This window comes from Chiloscyllium punctatum, chromosome 27 (genome assembly GCF_047496795.1).
Source record: "Chiloscyllium punctatum isolate Juve2018m chromosome 27, sChiPun1.3, whole genome shotgun sequence".
NCBI lineage: Eukaryota > Metazoa > Chordata > Chondrichthyes > Orectolobiformes > Hemiscylliidae > Chiloscyllium > Chiloscyllium punctatum.
Window position 1 is genome coordinate 14,324,984 of NC_092765.1, and position 22,668 is coordinate 14,347,651.

General features: G+C 41.8%; 1 protein-coding gene across 3 annotated transcripts in view; it reads left to right on the plus strand.

Moving 5' to 3' along the window:
• The window catches only part of pacrg (PARK2 co-regulated), a 279,295-nt gene extending 259,811 nt beyond the window's left edge, over positions 1-19,484 (plus strand). For 2 of the 3 annotated variants that reach the window (XM_072548124.1, XM_072548127.1), the window contains exon 5: positions 18,221-19,484. In XM_072548124.1, the coding sequence (XP_072404225.1) occupies positions 18,221-18,381 (161 nt within the window). In that variant the 3' untranslated portion in view covers positions 18,382-19,484. Of the gene's footprint in view, positions 1-14,414; positions 14,513-18,220 lie in introns of all 3 variants that reach the window. The other variant, XM_072548125.1, reaches the window with a different exon arrangement.
• The last annotated feature ends 3,184 nt before the right edge of the window (positions 19,485-22,668 follow it).

Genomic DNA, 22,668 nt, shown 5'->3' on the forward strand with positions numbered 1-22,668 from the left:
ATTCATCATACTGGGGAAGATCGCAGACTCCAAAGGGAATTGGAAAGCCTCAGTTGGGGTTTCGGATGGGTGGGTGAAGAGTTGCCTTGTGGTTGGAGTGATGGTGCTGTGAAGGCCACAGGAAGGGTACAGTGTATCAGCAGCTACATGGAGGTGGAGGCAGAGGGAAGTGAGTGAAAGGAGAGAACCAGCGGTCTCGGTAATGCAAGAAAGTCAAGAGAATGGGGTTGGAGGGAGATCAGGGGCCTTGGGAATTGAGTGAAAGGTCATTGGGAAAAGTGGGATCTGGTTGGGGGAAGGGTGTCAGGCAGGCACCTGTATCCAAGTGTGAAAATGCTCATTTTGGGACTCTGCCAAGTCCTCACCTTTGATGAAGGTGCCAAAAGCAAAATACTGGGATGACAATGAGGTTTAAAAAGAACAACCAACCTCCTTAGAATGGGCCAGTTTCCCGCACAAACACCAGCCTTGTGATATAGCAGCAAGTGGGTGAAAGAAACTGGGTATCAACCAAGACATTTCAATTCAGATTTTTGGGTTTAAACAACCAAATCCACTCCGTTTCCCGCTCCCCTCCCCCCCACCTCCCGCCCCCGTCAAACACACACCAATTTCCGATCAAATATCAGCTCGAGACATTAAGTAAAGTCTTCAGGTACAGCAAGAGGCAGCAAAACGTTTGGATTGAGGTATCATAGATGTAACTCAATCCTCCTTTTAAAGCATTTGTCCTCTTTCTATTTCTATATCAACATTACAAATGTGAAGATGAAAATCTACGATGGAAACTGCCTCTATAAGCCTATCATATTTAAAGAGTCTTGTAATGCAATGTTCATGGCCGTACATTTTGGGCAGATTGTCTGAGTTCAAGACCAACCTGTCAGAGAGGTACGATAATATGTCTGAGCTGATTGATTTAAAATGATGCATTAAAAAAAAACTAATCAGGCTGTAATAACATCCTGCTATTAGTGATGGTGTTGCAGTTTCTTTTGCAACCTGGGTAGGAGAATGGAATGGCTTGGGCGAGGGTACATCATTTTGTTCCATATTTGCAAATACAAATCTATAATGAACTGAGTTGATGAGAGGAGTGTGTGGATGTGAGAGTTCAGAGTAAAAAAGTAAATTGCATTACAATGACACATAACCGCTAAGCGCTACACTTATTTTGTAAGTGCAATTCTGACAAACTGAATAATTACACGTTTGATCCAACTTCTTCTTTTTGCCAATGGCATTAGGCACAGACTTACAAAGGAGATGGGAGTCATGTGCCTGAAAAGATTTTGAGCTGACTTAATTGAGTTTTTGGGTACATTGGACAATGTATTTCAGACATCATTCTCAGTAAATATCTCTGAGATTCTTAGCAACTTTTGAAAATAGGATTATCTGAAATTCACATCATCTTGGGAGACATGTATCATTTTAGTGACCAGATTTCACTTTCCCAGATGACGATGGGGGTTGGATTATAAAAGCATTATCTTTCAAATTCCCAAGGAATGCAATAAAACAGCAGATGCTCTTCACAAGAATTCCTTGATCCGGTTTAACTGCAAACATTAGGAATGAGGGGATAACTCAGAGTTGAGGGGCTTTCTTTTCCCCTTAATGGTCTTTGAGAACCAAAACAGAGTGTGTTATTTGTGAAGTTAATGGACTGTTACTTAAATTTGCAATGACAAACACAAGAATAAAAAGAGGAACAAAGTCAAGAAATGTGTCTTGAAGGAAAAATAACTGGCATTGACACAGCACCTTGCAGGACCTGGAGTCATTCTAAAGCTTTTGCCAATTGTTGACCAATCAGAATGGGATGTTTGGTTTGATGGATGCTCCATTGTTCCAACAGTAACCCATTTGTACATGCCAAGGTTACACCAACACCCACCCTCCCAAACAAAACCACGAATAATCAGGTTATCTGTTTTTAAGAAACTGTTTGAGGGAAAATGTAGGCCAGGAAATCAGGAGAACATCAATTACCATCCCCTTCACAATAGAGCTTTTCAACATTTTTCATTTTGGGAAAAATTTCCAGTTTACGATGATTCAACTCATATTCTGCTGAATTCAAAGGCGAAGATCAGAGTTTGTAGCCTACAGTTATCTGTGACTTGAACTGATTGATCTTGACACTTTATTTCTTACCAGTCAATCACAAAATATCATTCATAGCTGTTAAGAATATGAGAAAAATAGATGTGAGAACAAGCTTGTCAGTCTATCCAGTTTCCAGCAATTTAAAGGCTGATTTTTGGACCAATCTTTCATATCCACCAGTTTGATATTCAGCCTCAATGTCAAGCTTAAGCCTCTGTGTCCCAACCAGTAATAGTTTGCTCTTTCAAGAAAACTGCTCAAATTGTCTGGAAGAGAGAGTGAAAAGAAAATAGTAAAATATCTCAGGTTTTTAATAATGGTGAGAAGCAGCTCAATTTAAAGAATTGCTTCTTCCAGACTTCAGAAACCAGTTGGTACTGCCACATGGTGCCTTTGCTATGTGTCTTTGCTTAAATACACTTTATGTATACAATTTCTTTGATGTGGGTGTTGGTGACTTCGAGATAGGTAGGTAAGCTGGAAAGCCATTGGAATAGTCCAGTCTGGAGTGAGAAAGGCATGAATGTGAATTGTAGCAGCAGACGGCTTTGGCTGGGGCAGAATGGGGAATGTTATGGAGCTGGATGTCAGTGGTCATTGTGATGCAAAGCATAGGAGGCCTAAAGCTCTGCTCAGGTGTGAAGTAGAGGCTGAAGCTACGAACAGTTTGGTTTACTAGTGATTGAGGAGGATCAAGGAATGGCTTAGTCAAGATTGCAAGCAGGACAAGTGGTGTGGCAGCACAAGTCAAGGTAAATGATCACATGATTCAGATAATATCAGTGTGTAGATGAGAGGATACAAAGTATTTTAGAAGTTAACAATAGAAGAGATGGAAGTTGGAGCTGATTTATTTATCATTGGATAGATAAGAATGGTAATAAGTGAGTGCAGATTTTGGGGTGGGGGGGGGGGAGAGTGAATGGCGGCGTAGAGGTGATGGCACTGGATTAGTAATCCAGAGGTTTATTGATGAGGTATCTGACCTCAACCTGAAAAGATAGCTATCTCCATCCCTAAGGTGTCCTGGGCCTATATCCTCAAGGATTCCTAAGCTTTCCAAATGGGCATCCTGTCTATCCAGAGGAAATGTGCTGAGAATTAACCTACACTTATCTTAACTAATCACCATGCTCTGGGTTCCAGACACCAAAGACTCCAAACTTCTAGTTGAGAGCTCTTGGAAGACCACATCTGTGTAATACGGCCTGACCCCAATCCCAATCCCATAAAACCGAGGAATGTCAAGAGGACTTGGGATTTCTGACTCTTTCTGGTAATTTCAACACACTAAGGTGTCTCTCCAACATGATAATCTAGGCCCAAATCAAATCCAAACTGCTTCAAAGTGCCAAAACTTGTCAATAGTCACTTTTTACAAAGTCAGAATTTCAACTTTTAATTGGTCAAACTACTTATCCATCAAACATTTACAGATTACCTTTAAAAATAAGGTTGTTCCATTCTAACACCAAAGCAGGTTACTCTGCAACAAATATTACTTCTACAGTTTTTTTAACGACTGTACCTATTAACATGACACCAGATATGCTATATCTGTCAGTAGACTGCGACTATCAATTCACTGCGAATCTTAGCACCTGGGTATCATAAACGCTCTTAAAAGGCAAGTTTATATTCTAGCAGAGCAGTCAACAGAACAAATGAGAGACAATCTGTCATGGTATAAATGGCCCAAGGCTCAGGGAATCAATGCAGATCCACAGAAGTGTAGGTTTATCAATGTTCCACTTGAGTAAGGAAACCAGTTGCATGAAAGCAACTCAGCCTTCTGTATTTCCATTGACTCAGGAGCAAAGAGCCCACACTCCACAGCAACTCAGCTGCAAATGTCACACTGAGCTACATGGACAGGATCACTGACTTATTAGGAGTGGAACATTCTTTGGATTCTTTTGTTAATTTGGGTGAGGTGTCTTCACATTTGTTAAATTGTCATTAAAACAGTCAAGATTGAATAAATATTACATTGCTCCAACAAAACTGTCACAGCACATTGTTGTCATGCCCATGTTGATGACTCAGTGCATATTTAATATACAGAGGAGCTTCTGAAAAGTTCAGAGTGGGTGGGATGTAATTAATCTCAGACAATGACTTAACTCAGGCGCTGCACTTGAATTCCGCACACTGCACACTCTGTGTGAAATAGTTCAAACTCTGCTTGGGAAGAAGTCATGATCTTTCCTGCCTCCCCCTGCCTCGTTGTTCCCCTCCCCCATGCCACAGGGAGCTTTGCTGGGCTTTCTGACCTGCTGTTTCCTTAGTTCTGCTCCATCAGTGGGCTGCAGCAGCCTCATTCCTGCATGAGCTCACATGACAGCCCATGATGTGCAAACAAAGGGGATCTGTGCAGTGACAGATCTCCATTATCAGCTTCCAAACAAACCATTACTGTTTTCCAGTTGCCATTAATGTCACAATTCCGCGGCAAATATTTCCATTCCTCAGAGGTTTATGGAATGCACACAGCAAATTTCACATCTTTATATTGCCACTGACATTTCTTTCACTGGAATTCAGAGTCAGGTACTTCTTGAAACACTTTTCTGACGTGAGGCAAGTCTTCTTGTTGACTTGTCCAGATGAAGCAATGCAGGCGCACTGTACCTTGCTGTCCCTTGTTGTGATGCTTTAATCATTTTTTTAGGCAGGAGCTTCCCATGTACACAACTTCTCGTCATCCAATTATCAGTATTTTCCAAAATCCCGTGTTTTAAACATACAAAGCAGGTTCATTTTCTCCCCAACAAAATTGCTGCTGTTGCCTTATTTGCTTCTTAACTGTAGTTAGTGGTGAACTGTGCTAAAGGTTTTGAGGGGAATTAATTAACATTGGACAAAATGTCTGCTTCTTTTCTACTCTCACTTATAGTTGTCAACTCTCATAGATTGATCAAGCATCACATGATTGGATGTCACATAATCAGCATTATTTATGCCTCATTCTGGTATAGACACATAGTCATACAGTCATAGAGATGTATAGCATGAAAACAGACCCTTTGGTCCAACTTGTCCATGCCAACCAGATATCCCAACCCAATCTCATCCCACCTGCCAACACTTGGCCCATATCCCTCCAAACACTTGCTATTCATACACCCATCCAGATGCCCTTTAAATGTTACAATTGTACCAGCCGCCACGACCTTTGGTAGTTTGTTCCATGCACACACCACCCTCTGCATGAAAAAGTTGCTCCTTGGGTCCCTTTTGGGTCTCCTTCCTATCACAACAACCTTCTGATACGAAAGAGACCAAAAGAGATGTACAGCACAGAAACAGACCCTTCAGTCCAACTTGTCCATGCCAACCAGACATTCAAACTTAACCTAATCCCATTTGCCAACATTTGGTCCATATCCCTCTAAACCCTTCCTATTCATATACCCATCCAGATGCCCTTTAAATGTTGCTATTGTACTAGCCTCCACGACCTTTGACAGTTTGTTCCATGCACGCACCACCGTTTGCATGAAAAAGTTGCTCCTTGGGCCCCTTTTAAATCTTTTCCCTTTCACCTTAAATTGTGCCCTTTAGGTTGGAACTCCCCTACTCTGGGGAAAAGATCTTTGCTATTCACCGTATCCATGCCCCTCATTATTTTATAAACTTCTAAAGATCACCCCTCAGCCTCTGATGCTCCAGGGAAAATAGCCCCAACCTATTCAGCCTATCCCTATAGCTCAAACCCTCCAATCCTGTAAATCATTTCTGGCATTTTTCAAGTTTCACAACATATTTCCTATAGCAGGGAGATCAGAATTGACTGCTGTACTTTTAAAAATGGACAAAAAAAACTTTTAAGGGGGCTTTGGCATATCCTTTAGCTCCAGACAGTCCTGAAACTGGAAACAAATGCTTAGTTTAATGTGGAAGCTGCAGCCACTTGTCAAATTCACACATCCATTTCTTATGGTTGGACTGTCAACAAATAGGACCATGAAATACCAACTGATTTGACTTTCTGCCTCATCATGTCTTTGAAATCCAGTGGGCGATGGACAAATATGAAGTCAATCTAATCAATTTTCCATTGTATTATGATGGCTTCTCATCGCAAACACAAAAATCTTGGGTTTTCCAAACTCACAGGGTGTGAAAAGTCATAACATAGCATTCCATTTTTACCAGCCAAACACACAGCTTGGAAAAGAACAGTGGATTTGTAGCAGGAAACTTGACCAAGTCAGCCAACCATTACATGCTTTAAACATGATAGCAGAAACTGGTTTGAGTCAGGAAGAACACCTGAAAGATCATCAAACCAGCTGTAATTCAACTACACAGAGAAGGAAATAAGCAGGTTTACCTTAAATGTGGGCGAAGTACTCTCTCCAGTTGTTCCAACTTCCATCGGGAATTCCTGATTAAGAGTTTTTGCCCGAAATGTCAATTCACCTGTTGCCTAACCTGCTGTGCTTTTCTAGCACCACACTCTCGACTCTGATCTCCAGTATCTGCAGTCCTCACTTTCTCCTAGTTGACTTTAACCCTACTGCCAAGGATGTCTACCTTGAAGAAGTTGTCCTCCTCCTAAAACTGAAGGCAACAACAGCAATTTTGTTGGGAAGAGAAAGAACCTGCTTTGTATGTTTAAAACATGGGATTTTGGAAGATACTGATAATTGAATGACGAATAGTTGGGTACATGGGAAACTTCTGCCTAAAAAAATGAATGAAGCATTGCATCAAGGCACAGCAAGGAACAGTGCGCCTGTGTTGTTTCATCTGGACAAGTCAGCCAGAAGACTTGCCTCACGTCAGAAAAGAGCAAGAAGTGTTTCAAGAAGTACCTGACTCTGATAATGGAGAATTCCAGTGGAATTGCATTTTTTCTCCCTTTGTGGGTATTTAATCTTTGTGCGTATGAAAGTGTGTGTGAGAGATGTGTATTTTAAACATTCAGTGGAAGTCTTGGTGACTTCAATGCCAGAGATGGCCAAAAGTGCAGATTAATTGGGAAAGACTGAGTAGGGAAGCAAAACTCCAACAGCACCCTTCTTTTGACCATATGCCATAAACACAAACTCCTCATCAAAAACACACTGTTCCTCCAAGGGGACAAACACAAAACAACGTGGCAGCACCCATGCTCCAAACACTGGCCCCTCCTTGACTATGTCATTGTCAGAGCAAGGGATCGGAAAGGCATCGAAAGGCATCGAAAATTACCCACACCATAACAGGAGTCAATGACTGCTGGATTGATCATCACCTGATCTGAGCCAGGGTCAACGTAGCCCTGCTGCAGTGGGAATAACAGAAGCAGTGCCACCAGGAGTTCAACACTGGGGCACTCAAGGAGTCAGAAAAAAATAGCCTCATACAATTAACTCCTGTTCACAAACCTAGTGACCCTTGGCAACACCAAGTCGCAGCATCCCAACAGCCATTGGTCTGCCCTCAAGACTGCAAAAACACAGTCAGTCACTTAACCAGGAAACACCAAGACTGCTTTGATGAGAATGATCAGGTGATCCAAGAACTGATAAGCTGGAAGCGCATGCCATTTCTGAGTATAAGGCAACAACTGCACTCAAAAGAGAAATGGCAAGCCTACAGGCAACTGAAGGCCGGGCTCCAACCACAAAACCCGTAACATAAAGAACCGGTGGTGGGTGGAGAAAGCACTGGAGGCTCACTGATTGGCCCAAAACCGTGACATGCAGAGTTTCTTCTGGGCTATCAAGACCACTTATGTATCAAACCTCCAAGACACCATCCCACTTCTGGCCAAGGACGGAGTGGCCCTTATTATTGAATTCATTGCCACGGAGTGCAGTGGAGGCCGGAACGCTAAATGTCTTCAAGGCCGAGATTGATAGATTCTTGTTGTCTAGAGGAATTAAGGGCTACGGGGAGAACACTGGTAAGTGGAGCTGAAATGCGCATCAGCCATGATTGAATGGCGGAGCGGACTCGATGGGCCGAATGGCCTTACTTCCACTCCTATGTCTTATGGTCTTATGGTCTTATCAAAGACAAAGCAACCATCAAACAGCGCAGGGGGATGGTGGGGGGCTTCAGAGACCTCCTCAAGCACGGGTCTGTCATCGATCCAAGCATCCTTGATCCCACAGCATGCCACACACCACGGGACTCAGTAACACTCAGCCCCACAAAGTAGAGAAAGTCATTAGCCAGCTTAAGACCATCAAGGCTGTTGCAGCAGATGGTATTTGCACTTAGGCATTGAAGTGCAGAGTCACAGAGTTGCTGCTGCAGCTACATGCCCTTGTCTGCCACATCTAGAAGGAGGAGAGCATTCTGGGACAGCCACAGTCATGAGCATTTTCAATAAAGGGAACAAACCCAACTGTCCGAACTACAGGTGAACCTCCCTCTGTTGACCGTTGGAAAAGTCATTGCCAAGGTCCTCCTCCACCATCTCCTCCCTGTGGCTGAGGAATTCCTCCTGGAATCACAGCATGGCTTTTGGACATGGAGGGGCATAACAGATAGGATTTTCAATGTGGAACAGCTGCAAGAGAAATACAGAGAAAAAAAACCTACCCCTACACACGGCCTACAAAGACCTTTGATGCAGTCAACCAGGAAGTGTTATGGAATGTCCTTCTCTGCTTTGGCTACATCATGAAGTTTATCCCCATCCTTCGCCTGCTGCACCATGACATAAAAATCGTGGTAATGCTAAATGGCTTCACCACTGACCCATTCCCCATTCAGACCAGTATCAAGCAGGGCTGTGTCATTGCCCCAGCACTGTTCCCGATCTACCTCGCTGCACTGCTTCACCTCACTGCCGACAAGCTCCCAGCTGGAGTGGGGCTAACCTCCGGAACCAACGGGAAATTATTCAATCTCCATCAAACTTAACCCAAAGTCACCTCAACCATTGTCATCGAGCTGCAGTACGTGGATGATGCTTGTGCATGTGCAATCTCAGAGGATATGCTCCAGGCCATTGTCAGCACCTTTACAGAGGCATACAAAGTCTAACCCTGAGCATCCACCATGATGAACATCCAATAACCTGGCACAGCATTATGGAGCAGCTCCCCTGGTCATCAAGGTCCAAGGGGAGGCCTTAGAGAATGTTGACCACTTCCAGTACCTCAGGACTGTCCTGTCAGCCAAAACAGCTATTGATGAAGAGAACCAGCACTGCCTCCAATGTGCTAGCATAGCCTTTGGCTGCCTGAGGAATGGATGTTCAAGGATAACAATATTAGATCCAACATCAAGCTTGTGATATACAGAGTTGTGGTGGTTCCCAACCCTCTGATATGATTCTGAGACATGGACTGTTTATAGCAGATACCTCAAGTGCTGGAGCAGTACCACCAATAGTGCCTCCGCGAGATCCCGGAAATCTGCTGGGAAGACAGCAAACCAATACCAGCGACCTCAACCAGGTCAACATCCCCCTTGATCGGCTGTGATTGGCTGGGCACGTCGTCCACGTGACCGACATGGGACTCCCGAAGCAGGTGCTCCACTCCCAGCTCCAAAACAGTGGGCAAGTCCCAGGTAGAGAGAGGAAGTGCTTCAGGGTTACTCTTAAGGCCTCATTGCGAAGTATGGCATTCCACGTCTCACCTGGGAATCACTGGGCCAAAGTGGAGGAGGAGCATCCAGGAAGGCATCGAGCACCTCAAGACTTGCTGTTGAGATAAAGGGGAAGCCAGGCAAAAACAGAGTAAGGAGTGCACTGCCACACCAACACTCCACCCACCCCCTTCTCACAACCATCTTCTGCCCCAAGTGTAACAGAGCCTGCAGTAGCTGCATCAGTCTGTACAGCCACCTATGGACTCACCCTGAAAGTGAAAGAAAGTCGTTCTTGTGCGCGAGGGTCCACCAGTGAGGATGATGATGATGATGACAACTTGCAGTCCATGTTTGCCATTCAGCAATTGTGTTGCTGTTGGCTCACGTGCAGTCAGCTAACGTTGCATTATAGTCCCAATATTTCTGCCCCCTGTCATTTAAATACCTGTGGTTTAATGCTTCAAATAGCAAGCTCGGGATAGATACTTAAAAATAATTTGTACCCCCTGAGAACAATAATGGAATATCATGGAGGAGAATCCCCATCTGAAAATGATGCCATCTCAGCCTGGTAGATAAGAGGCAGAATTTGATCGAGTATGAAGGGCTTTTGCCCGAAACATCGATTTTCCTGCTCCTCGGATGCTGCCTGAACTGCTGTGCTTTTCCAGCAATGCTCTAATCCAGAATCTGGTTTCCAGCATTTGCAGTCATTGATTTTACCTCGAATATCAGACAGTCCAGCTCAAAATGGCTGGATGTATGATGCAATGTCTCAGTTCAGTTGCAATAGCATTTTGGGCACTATTGGCTATGTCACAATAGTCATCAAAGGTTTCCTGTTTTGATTGTTACCCGGTGTCTATTTTTGCTGGGGGAGATCAAGATTGGATTTTGCTGTAACAGAAATCAGAGATCGCTGGAGAAACTCAGCAATCTGGCAGCATTTGCAGAGAGAAGGCAGGGTAAATGTTTCGAGTTTCAATGACCCTTCTTTAGAACTAATTGCATCTTGAGAAAGGTTATATATTAGCTGAAGGGGGAGAGGAGGAGTGAATATGTTGATAGAGATGGAGCCCAGAGAAAGAGTACTGCAGTTATGCAGACAAAGGGATGGAAGGTGATATGTCAGGGAGAGACTAAAGGTGATAATTGGGACCATAAATAAGTGAACCTGAATTGGCGGTGCTGGAAGTAACTCATGTCATAACAAAGCCTGGGGTGTGAAGGTTGGTAAAGAACTTAGAAGAGAGTGGGCAGGTCCTAAAATTATGGAACTTGACCTTCAGCCCTGAAGGCTGCAGGGTCTCCAAACAGAAAATGAGGTGCTGCTCTTCCAGCTTGTACTGAGCTTCACTGGAGCACAGCAGCAAGCCTGAGAAAGAGATATTGGATAGGGAAAAGGGTGGTGTGTTGAAGTGGCAGGAAAGTCGAAGCTTGGGGTCCTTTTTTGCACATAGAAGACAGTTGCTCCACAAAGCTGTCCTCCAGTCTGTACTGTATCTCCCCAGTGCAGAGGCGACCAAAATGGAATTGGTGGTGTTGTTCTCAGTAATAAGTACTGGATTAGTGGTGCTGGAAGAGCACAGCAGTTCAGGCAGCATCCAACAAGCAGCGAAATCGACGTTTCGGGCAAAAGCCCTTTTATTCCTGATGAAGGGCTTTTGCCCGAAACGTCGATTTCGCTGCTCGTTGGATGCTGCCTGAACTGCTGTGCTCTTCCAGCACCACTAATCCAGTATTTGGTTTTCAGCATCTGCAGTCATTGTTTTTACCTCAGTAATAAGTAGCCTTGTCAATATGTGAGACTGAGTTCACACATGAATACTGGCTATAGGGGCCAGACATGGAGGATTTGGAAAACAATCCTGGAACTATGTTTCCAGTAAGTATCAGTACCATCAGGAGAGGAGAGGGAGACATTGAAAGTAAAAATGTAGACCTTGCTTCTTTTTTTTGTAGTGCATTCAATGAATAAGAAATTATATTTATTGCGACAAATGCCCTACATCTGTTTCTTGGTTTTAATGTCATGTTTATATCCCACATGTGATGATTAAAATAGCATAAGTTTACATGCATTTTTGCAGCTAGTGCCAAATTGAATGGATGTGACAAGATTCTGTACATCAATGCAAAACCTGTGGCAAACAAAAATGGAAACCAAATTTTAAAATGTTTCTTTGACTTCAGTCATTGGTTTTAACAGAGGAATTGACTTGTTTCATGATAAAGTTGATGAGTCTCTGGTAATTATTTTTGTCTCAGGGAATTCAAACACTGACACACCAGTTTTGCCTCTTATGAATGGAATGAAGTTCGATTTGTTTCAAGAGATTAAGGAATCTTATTATGTTTCGAGGAATTGCCATTTCACAGTTGTAATCAAACATAAGCCAGTGTTTAAAAGGTACAACTGAGAGTATTTGTTTTACTGTATGAAGTTCAGCAGTGATGTGTGTTTGTACACAGAAACAAACAAGGTAAAAATTGACTGCTCAAGTCAATATTAAGACTGAATATGATGGGTACGTTATATTTGGTTTACAATTTTGCCCTTTACTAAACTACATCAAATTGAATTAATATTATTTTTATTACTGTTAATTTTTGAAGCTGTGAATTCTTGCCACTGCGGTAATTGAAATATAGATTTTGTCCTAGCTACGATATGAATTTGTTTGAGAGAAATAAGTTTATAGATACAGTACATAAACTAATTCCGCATATTGTAATGTCTAGATTGACAGTTATGATGTCAAAAGGACATAATAAAGATTAGCAGGGTAGAAAACAGTGAAAGAAATTACAACTACATCCACAAACACTGTAATTAAGAGGAAGATTGGTCACAAGTGGCACCAGGTTTGTGCGAATGAAAAGCAATTAAAATATTTCTGACAAACACAGTACATAACTTTCGTCACTTGCTACATGGGCAATTAATATTCTGTCCTTTGTGCAATGGTGTGGATGTTAGACAACTAATAAAAATACATGGAAACCAGCGCTGTCGCTAACAATAGCTCACTGTTTGTAAGAATCTTTCTTATGCTAATTCCATTTGGTCCAGCCCCAACAACCGGAATGATATTTTCTTTTCTTTCATGAAATGTGAAAGCCAGCTCTTGCCAATTTAGAGCCACTCATGAATTGCTAGGGCCATTTTAGAGGACAGTTAAGAGTCAAGTACATTACCATGGTTCTGGGATAGACAGCCACAGGACATTAGTCAACAAAATGATCACCATTACTGAGGCAAGTTTTATATTCCAGTTATGTTAATTGAATTGAAATTTCACTAGCTGTTGACCCCAGTGCAATAACCTAGGCTTCCAGTGATATCAGTATGGCACTATCATCTCCGCTGATGCTCCTAACCAGAAGCAGAGATCTAGTTAGCAGCACCCAGGCTAGAATAAACCAAACTCTGAGGCATGGGGCAGTTTTACAGATGAAATTATCTTACTCAACAGATGCTATTGGCTCTGCAAAAAGAGTAGACAATCACTGTGCATTTAAACTAGTTATGAGGATTAAAGATTGAGAATAATCACAGTGATGAGCAACGCCCAATTAAAATTCTAAATCCACATGATTATGGAGACAAATATATTCAAGCTGCTAGGTGACATGTTAATGTTTTCATTCATTTTGGAACATGGTCACCACTGGCTTTCTTAGTCATCCTGCAAAGTTAACGCTGTGTCTTCTCACTGACCAGCTGAATAGAAACTGCTACAATTGAATGGCTTACCAGACCACTGTGGGGGGTCGTTATGAGACAACCACATTGGTATGAAACAGGTCGTCACATATGAGCAAGACTAGATGGCAGGATTTCTTCCAAAAGGACACTCAAAGCTTGATGACCGATTCACTTTTACCAATACCTGCTTTTAACGTTTTAAACAGAAATCAAATTCTCAAAATGCTTTGATGGGATTTGAACAGGCATTTTCTGGACTTTTACTCCAAACCCACCGATTACTAGTTCAGTAGCATAACGATTACACAGCTATGCCCACAATATGTCTTATGTATAAGTAAAGTCACTGTATTCCTCCTGGATCATAGGACTGCTCTCTCATTAGAGAGAGATGACTGGGTGGTTTAAACTAAGGATCACCACACCTCAGGTGATGGGAGAGGTCAAGAAGGAGGGTTCTCCTGGCAACAGGAGTCAATGCAGGAATCAAACTTGCACTGTCGGTGTCAGTCTGCATTGCAAACTAGCTATCCAGCCAATTGAGCTAACCAATTCCCCATTACCTCTTATATATGGTATAACATTAGTAGAGATTCACCAACGCAAGTCTGGATTACATGGCAATGATGTCTGCTGGCAAAAATGTGGCAGAGTAAACCTTGTATCTGATGATCTTCAGAGTCTTGAACCTTATCCCATGTTGTGGGGGTGCAGACGTGCGCATTGTTAAGATGACTGCACCTGAGCATATTGATCACTTCTGCTCTATTCATGTAACTGTAAATGGTCTATAACATTGGTTCTCAAACTTGTTTTGATTTAAGGGACCCATTTCAAATAACAGTGGGAGACCATTCCCCCAGCATAGAAGTCGTAACGGTACAAGATACTAATCATATGGAAGAACTGCATGGAAATATTGTTTTAATATGCCCTTTACGCTGTCAACTGTCCTCCAAGCATGCTTTCCCACATGAGACAGCAACCCCATTCTGTACTACTCATCTAACAGATGCACTCTGCTCCTACCTCACACTCTCACATTCTTTTATAGACACTCACACACATCAGCTATTAACAGTGAAACATCTATGGCCCCCAGAGGATCGGCTGTAGTTTGACCTATGGAACATTAGAGCTCTTCCAGTACTGGTAATTTTTGTTTCAAATATGTTGGACGGCAGTTTCTGTTTATAAAGTTGAAGGTCATCAATTTTGTGGTCTTCCCTCAGATTTCACTTAGAGTCATAGAGTTGTATCGCATGGAAACAAACCCTTCAGTCCAACTTGTCCATGCTGACCAGATATCCTAAATTAATCTAGTCTCATTTGCCAGCATTTGGTCCATATCCCTCTACACCTTTCCTATTCATATAACCATCTTGATATCTTTTAAGTGTTGTAATTGTACCAGCCTCCACCAGCTTAATGTTACAATTTACAAATGCTGTAGGAAGAATATAAAGAGGGGGCAAGATAGGAGGGGCAGAGGCAGGGAATGGGAGGATCTTCCTGAGAATATAGGAGAGAAAGTGAGGACTACATGTGCTGGAGATCAGAGTTAAGAGTGTGGTGCTGGAAAAGCACAGCAGGTCAGGCAGCATCCGAGGAGCAGGAGAATCGATGTTTCGGGCGTAAGCCCTTCAGCAAGATGAAGGACTTATGGCTGAAATGTAGATTCTCCTGCTCCTTGGATGCTGCCTTACCAGCTGTGCTTTTCCAGCACCACACTTTCAACTATTCCTGGGAATATGCCCAGGGAAGTTATTTGGGTGGAACTGAGAAATAAGAAAGAGATGATTACCTTTTTGGGATTATACTATAGACTCCCCAGTAGTCAGCGGGAAATAGAGAAACAAATTTGGAAGGAGATTTCAGTTATCTGTAAGAATAATAGGGTAGTTATGGTAGAGAATTATACCTTTCCAAACATAGTCTAGGACTGCTAAAGTGTTAAGGGTTTAGATGGAGAGGAAGTTGTTAAGTGTGTACAAGAAAATTTTCTGAGTCAGTATGTGGATGTACCTACTAGAGAAGGTGCAAAACTTGACCTAATCTTAGGAAATAAGGCAGGGCAAGTGTCTGAGGTGTCAGTGGGGGAAGCACTTTGGGGCCAGCGACCATAATTCCAATAGTTTTAAAATAGAAATGGAACAGGATAAACCAGATCGAAAAGATTAATCTTTAAATTGGAGGAAGGCCAATTTTGATGGTATTAGGCAGAACTTTCAAAAGTTCATTGGGGACGGATGTTTGCAGGTAAAATGGGAAGCCTTCAAAAATGAGTTCATGAGAGTCCAGAGACAGTATGTCCCTGTTAGGGTGAAAGGCAGGGCTGGAAGGTGCAGGGAATGCTGGATGACTCAAGAAATTGAGGTTTTGGTCAAGAAAATGAAGAAAGCATATGTCAGATATAGACAGCAGAGATCGAGTGAATCCTTAGAAGAGTATAAAGGCAATAGGAGTACACTTAAGAAGTAAATCAGGAGGGCAAAAAGGGGATTGAGATATGCTTAAGGAGAATCCAAAGGGATTTTATAAATACATTAAGGACAAAAGGGTAACTAGGGAGAGAATAGAGCCCCTTAAAAATCTGCAATCTGTGTGGAGCCGCAGGAGATGGGGAAGATACTAAATGTGTATTTTGCATCAATGTTTACTGTGGAGCAGGATGTAAAAAATATAGAACACGGGGAAATAAATAGTGATAAATAAATAAATATCTTGAAAAATGCCCATATTAAAGAGGAGGAGGTTCTGGATGTCTTAAAACGCGTAAAAGTGTATAAATCCTCAGGACCTGATCAGATGCACCCAAGAACTCTGTGGGAAGCTAGAGCAGTAATTGCTGGACCCCTGGCTGAGATATTTGTAGCATCAATAGTCACAGGTGAGGTGCCGGAAGACTGGAAGTTGGCTAACATGGTGTCACTATTTAAGAAGGGTGGTAAGGACAAGCCAGGGAACTATAGACCCATGAGTTTGAAAATGGTGGTGGGCAAGTTGTTGGATAGAATCCTTAGGAGCAGCATTTACATGTATTTGGAAAGGCAAGGACTGATTAGGGATAGTCAACATGGCTCTGTGCACGGAAAATCATGTCTCACAAACTTGATTGAGTTTTAGAAGAAATAACAAAGAAGATTGATGTGATCTGTATGGACTTCAGTAAGGCATTTGACAAGGTTCCTCGTGGGAGACTGGTTAGCAAGGTTAGATCACATAGAATACAAGAAGAACTAGCCATTTGGATACAGAACTGGCTCAACGGTAGAAGACAGAGGGTGGTGGTGATGGTTTGCTTTTCAGACTGGAGGCTTGTGACCAGTGGTGTGCCACAAGGATTAGTGTGAAGTCTGCTACTTTTCGTTATTTATGTAAATGATTTGGATGTGAACATAGGAGATATAGTTGGTAAACTTGCAGATAACACCAAAATTGGAGGTGTCTGGACAGCATTGTACCTTACATTACAATGGGATCTTGATCAGATGGGCCAATGGGCTGAGGAGTGGCAGATGGAGTTTAATTTAGATAAATGTGAGGTGCTGCAATTTGGAAAGGCAATTCAAGGCAAGACTTATATGCTTAATAGTAAGGTCCTGGGGACTGTTGCTGAATGAAAATACCTTGTAATGCAGGTTCATATTTCCTTGAAAGTGGAGTCTTAGGGAGATAAGATAGTGAAGAAGCATTTGGTTTGCATTCCTTTAATGGTCAGAACATTGAGCATAGGGGTTAGGAGGTCATGTTGCAGTTGTATAGGACATGGGTTAGGCCACTTTTGGAATATTGAATGCAATTCTGGTCTCCTTCCTATTGGAAGGATGTTGTGAAACTTGAAAAGATTCAGAAATGATTTACAAGGATGTTGCCAGGGTTAGAGGGTTTGAGCTATAGGGAGAGGCTGAATAGGCTGGGGCTGTTTTCCTTGGAGCATCAGAGGCTAAGGGATGTCCTCATAGAAGTTTATAAAGTCATGATAGGCATGGATATGGTAAATAGACAAAGTATTTTTCCCTGGGGTAGGTTTGTCTAAAACTAGGGAGCATAGGTTTAGGGTGAGAGGATAAAGTTATAAAAGGGACGTAAGGGGCAACTATTACACACAGACAGTGGTGCATGTATGGAATGAGCTGCCAGAGGAAGTGATGGAAGTTGGTACAATTACAGCATTCAAAAGGTTTCTGGATAGTTATATGAATACAAAGGATTTAGAGAGATGCTGGCAAATGGGACTAGATTATTTTCAGATATCTAGACAGCATAGATGAGCTGGACCGAAGGGTCTGTTTCCGTACTGTACATCTCTATGACTTCCCCTGGCAGCACATTCTGTAAACGCACCACCCTCTGTGTGAAACGTTGTCCTTAGGTGCCTCTTAAATTTTTCACCTCTCACCCTAACCCTGTACCCTCTAGTTTTGGACTCCCCTACTCTGGGGAAAAGACCTTGGCTATTCACCTTATCCATTTGCTGCAGTTTCCTGAAAACACACTGGACAGAGTTTTGCAGGGAACCCGATGAATTCCCTCTATCATGGCTTCTCAGAGTGGGAGGTAATACGAGCAGAAGGACACCACCCCACCCTGCCTGAAGGAATCACACTCTTTTCCATAATAGGACTAAAAGGGAGCCATTTTTCTGGCCATCCACCCTTCCCTCTCCAAAGTTTATCCAAATGTCTACCCTGGCCCAGGACAGAATTCTGTGTCCACAGTCTAGCTCTACTGCAAGAATTTATTTCTGTAGATTTTTCACGGAAACCCTAAGCAGAGCATTTCTTGAGCAGAATATAATGATATGTGATACATACTGTTAATCCCTGAACTCATTGTCCCTTCCTTTTCATTCCACAGTAAATTCTGGAGACGGCATCATCTACAGTCAGCAGAAACGAGAAAATATTGGGGATCTTATAAATGAAACTCTGGAGGTATTCGAGCGCTTTGGAGGGGAAGACGCATTCATTAACATAAAATACATGATCCCCACATACGAGTCATGCTTACTAAACTAGACAACAACATCTCTGGAAAAGAACAAATGATGAAGATTTGAAAATTCATAATGTTGTCCTTCCAAACAATTGTATTTCTAAGAATTAGAATTATATTTGAAACAATATCAGTAGTAGAAAAAAAACAGTTTGAATTGGTTTAACACTGCATCTCTGTTTAACATTAAATTGATTTTATGCCTCGCCTTTAACTATACCAAACTCTCATATTATCTTGACAATGAATGACTTTTATTAAATAACTCATATAACAAGTGAAAAGTTGTGAATAACATGACCCTATATACAAGGAACAATATTGCCTACAAATGTTGAATTGATTCTGCAATAAAAATATTGATTATCCATTTAAAAGTTGATATTCCCCACCCTACCTTCAAGATGCAAGATATGTGAGGCTGACTTTCCAGCTATTAATGTTTCCAGGGTTCTAATCAGATACAGTAATTAAATGGTTACACTATGCACATGCTAGTCCTTGTGGGTGAAGATTTACATACCCATAACAGTAGGTTTAATACCCACCCACAAAAGTGACCAAGTGTCCAATCATTTAAAGTAGCTGCATACTTATAGGCTCAGAACTGCTATTGATGGGATTAATTCATTATCAAACCCAACAAAGCCACTTTTGTTACTATCATGGCTGCTACAACACTTTCATGTAATGGGTCAAACACTTAGGCTACCAAAGGCGTAGGACACCCAGGAGAAGACAATATTAAAGAAGGACTATCTATAAGATCAGCATATTATTGACAGGGATAATGGAATAACAATGTCCATGATTCAAGGCTCACTGGGGATCACAACTACCAAACATTTCAGAAAATACCAGATTAATGATTAGAATTAATCTGCCAGTTGCACTGAAGGGCCACACCAAAGCACAGAGTGGTATTTTTAATAGAAAACATCCAGAGAACTGCAAGAATTCTGAGGAAGGGCCACTCGACTTGAAACATTAACTCTAATTTCTCTCCACAGATGCTGCCAGATGTAAGCTTTTCCAGCAATTTCTGTTTCTGTTTCTGATTTACACCATGCACAGTTCTTCCAAGTTTTTATCCAGAGAACTGTGCTCAGCTTATTCAAAAAGTGGGGGGGAGATTAACTTTCCAAATTGGCTGATTCCTTTAGCCAGTTGCTTCTGAGTGCATTATTTGAATAAAGTAAGCAGCTGCAGTGTTGATATTTGGGAGATTTGGTCTGTGGATTGACAATAGATTTCCACCTTCTATTGCAAAACCCACAGAGGAGAAAGTGAGGACTGCAGATGCTGGAGATCAGAGTCCAAAAGTGTGGTGCTGGAAAAGCACAGCTGGTCAGGCAGCATCCGAGGAGCATAAGAGTCAACGTTTCGAGCATAAGCCCTTCATCAGTTAGACATATGGACAATCAAACAGGCAAGCAAGGAAAAGTGCAATTATCAAGTAAATGCTTTGTGGGCTTAAAGGGAATCTGTGCTGCTTGGAGTGCTTTTGCAGGTGTAACAGTACAAAGTTTGCATAAGTGATGCTATGTATCCTCACTGTCAAAAGGCTTCATCTGGAACTGATTAAGAAATTAGTCCATTGTAGAGGAACTCCAACAGACTACACCAAATGATGAGTTTGTATTCTGAGGGGAGAGTAGAGACAATAATTTATATAACTTTACGGCACCTTGCTATACTTCTCTCCCATAGGAAGGAGCTATGAATTAATCTCTACTTGACAACATACCTTGTGTGATCTCCCATGCCAGTGCCACTGGGTTAATTGAAATCAAAGCAACCTTTCGGGAAGGCTAATTATCAACAACACAGCAACCTGTATTTATCCTGCAGATGCTGGAACTCTGAAATAACAACAGGGAACACATGAAAGGATCAATAGGACAGTCAGCATCTGTGGAGAGAGAAAAACAGGGTGGCTGTTTCAGTCTGCTTCAAATTCTGACCACAGGACACCCACCTGAAACGTTAACTCTTGTTTCTCTCTCCGAAAGTACTGTCTGCCCAGCATTTTCTGTTTTTATTGCAGATTTCTAGCATCCAGAGGGTTTTTCTTAAAATTAGATGATATTGGCTTAAAGTCACCAACCCAAACAAAAGCAGGCCAAAAGCCAATCTCACTTCCATCCACAAAGGAGAAAGTCAATCCCTTTCTTGAAGTCAGGTAGTCTAAGGTTGCAGTAAGCAGAAATAAATTGACTATGAGAATTCTACATTTGTAGAATTTCAAAATGAACCAGAATTGACCAGGGTAGGAATTGGGCTGGTCAGCTCTGAATTGAATGATGTACCATCCTAACCTCCACATTATGAGTCCTGGTGAATCTTAACTCCTAGTCCTCATGGTCCCTCTAGATTTTGCATTAAATAATATAGGAAGCAGCAGCAGCATTGGTGTCGGGAGACAGGAGGGTGCCATTAGGGAGACAGATCCAGGGTTTCTGATGAAGCAACACTGAAGGAATGATGATATATTTCCAAGTCAGGATGGTCAGTTGCTTGGAGGGGAACTTGCATATGGTGCCCTTGTCATTCTAAATGAAAGTGGTCACAGGTTTGGAAAGTGCTGTCTGAGGAGGCTTTTGTGAATTTCTGTTAGAGTGTTGCTACTAGAAGGAGTGGATGTTTTTAGATGCATCAGTAAAGATGGCTGCTTTGTCCTGGATCATGTCAAGCATCTTGAGTGATTTTGGAGCTGCTGCAATCCAGACCAATGGGGTATATTCCATCACACCTCTGATTTATGCTTTATAGATGGTGGGCAAACCTTAATGAGTCAAAAAGTGAGTTACTGCAGTATTCCTAGCCTCTGACCTCCTTTTGTAGCCACAGTATTTATGCACAGTATTTATATGGCTGGTCAAGTTTAGTTTCAGGTCAATGGTAACCTCCAGGAATTGACGTTTGGGCATATAGTGATGATAACGCCATTGAATGTCAAGAAACGATGGTTAGATTCTCTCGGGTTCGAGATGGTCATTGCCTAGCACTTATGTGGTTGAATGTTACTCCATTGTTGTCTCCCTTTTCCAGCTTCCATTTTCAATGGCAGAGAACCATCATCTTGGTCTGATATGTAGGAACACTCTTCCAAAATCCTCTAATCTTAGACTATATTATGTTCAAATGCACTTACATGCCTCCTGATTTTCTGTCCATTAATTTAAGTGGACTGAAAATGAAGATGTGCAGTCCCACAATTTCCTCACCATGGCTTCTTCCAAAGGTCTTCGATAGGTCATAACAGCTTCAATGCTAAAAATGCATTACAGTTTCTGAATTTATTAGAATCCTAAAATGTCTACAGCACAGAAAGAGGCCTTTTGGTCCATGATTTCATGCTTGTTCTCTGCAAGGACAATTTAGCTAATTGCACTCCCTCACTGCCTACAAAACAGAATCAGAAACTTAAAGTCATCCCAGGTAGAACTTGAACCATGAAATCTTGTGTTCCTAAAGCAAGTGCATTATCCAGGAGGTCACTGGCGCTGTATAATGTCATCAACTATACAATCTAAAAGTTTTTCAAACTCAGAGGTTGATGCTAATTAAACTGTACTTGCTGATTTTCTGTTAGTTTCCAGAGATTGCTGCAGGATCAGACAAGTAACTTGGCAATGCAGTCTGTAAGATGTGATGGTGAATTTTTACTCAAGAAAGACTGAGGAGATAAATAAGCTGTCCCTTTGAAAGGGTTAACTTGTATCGTTGAAGTTTAAGAATACATGTGGAAACCAGTCTTCTCTTCTTCCTGTAATCTTTAGATTTTAAATCAGAAAATTTGCCCTGGTCTTACTTTGCAGTTCACCTCCTATGCTTTTCAAGCTTGATGATGTGTTACACCATGACCTTTGACTTTTCACACTGTAGCAAAGCAAAAAGCTTTATTTCCAGGGACAAAAAAAATCTCAGCATCCATCTTTTTGTTTTTGTCAACAAACACTGCTATCAAGCCTTTAACTGAAGGAAATAACTAAGGAACAGATGGTATGGGAGCACTGCATACGGGGCGCAGGAAGGAAAAATCACGTAATGAATCACACGTCCAAAAGATTTCTTCTGTTATACTGGTTTCAGTGAATATCAATGATATGTGAAGGAGAACTTTATTCAAAGAGTATGCAGTATATTATCTCTGCTGTATAATCTCAATTCCAGTTACCTAAGCTCTTACAGTTGAATGGCACATTCAAATGGTGATTAAATTTGTCATATAAAGAAATTTGAATTTGATGAAACTAGTCTCAGCATCATTTGCATGATCACCATTCAACCAGGCAAATGAGGTTCAA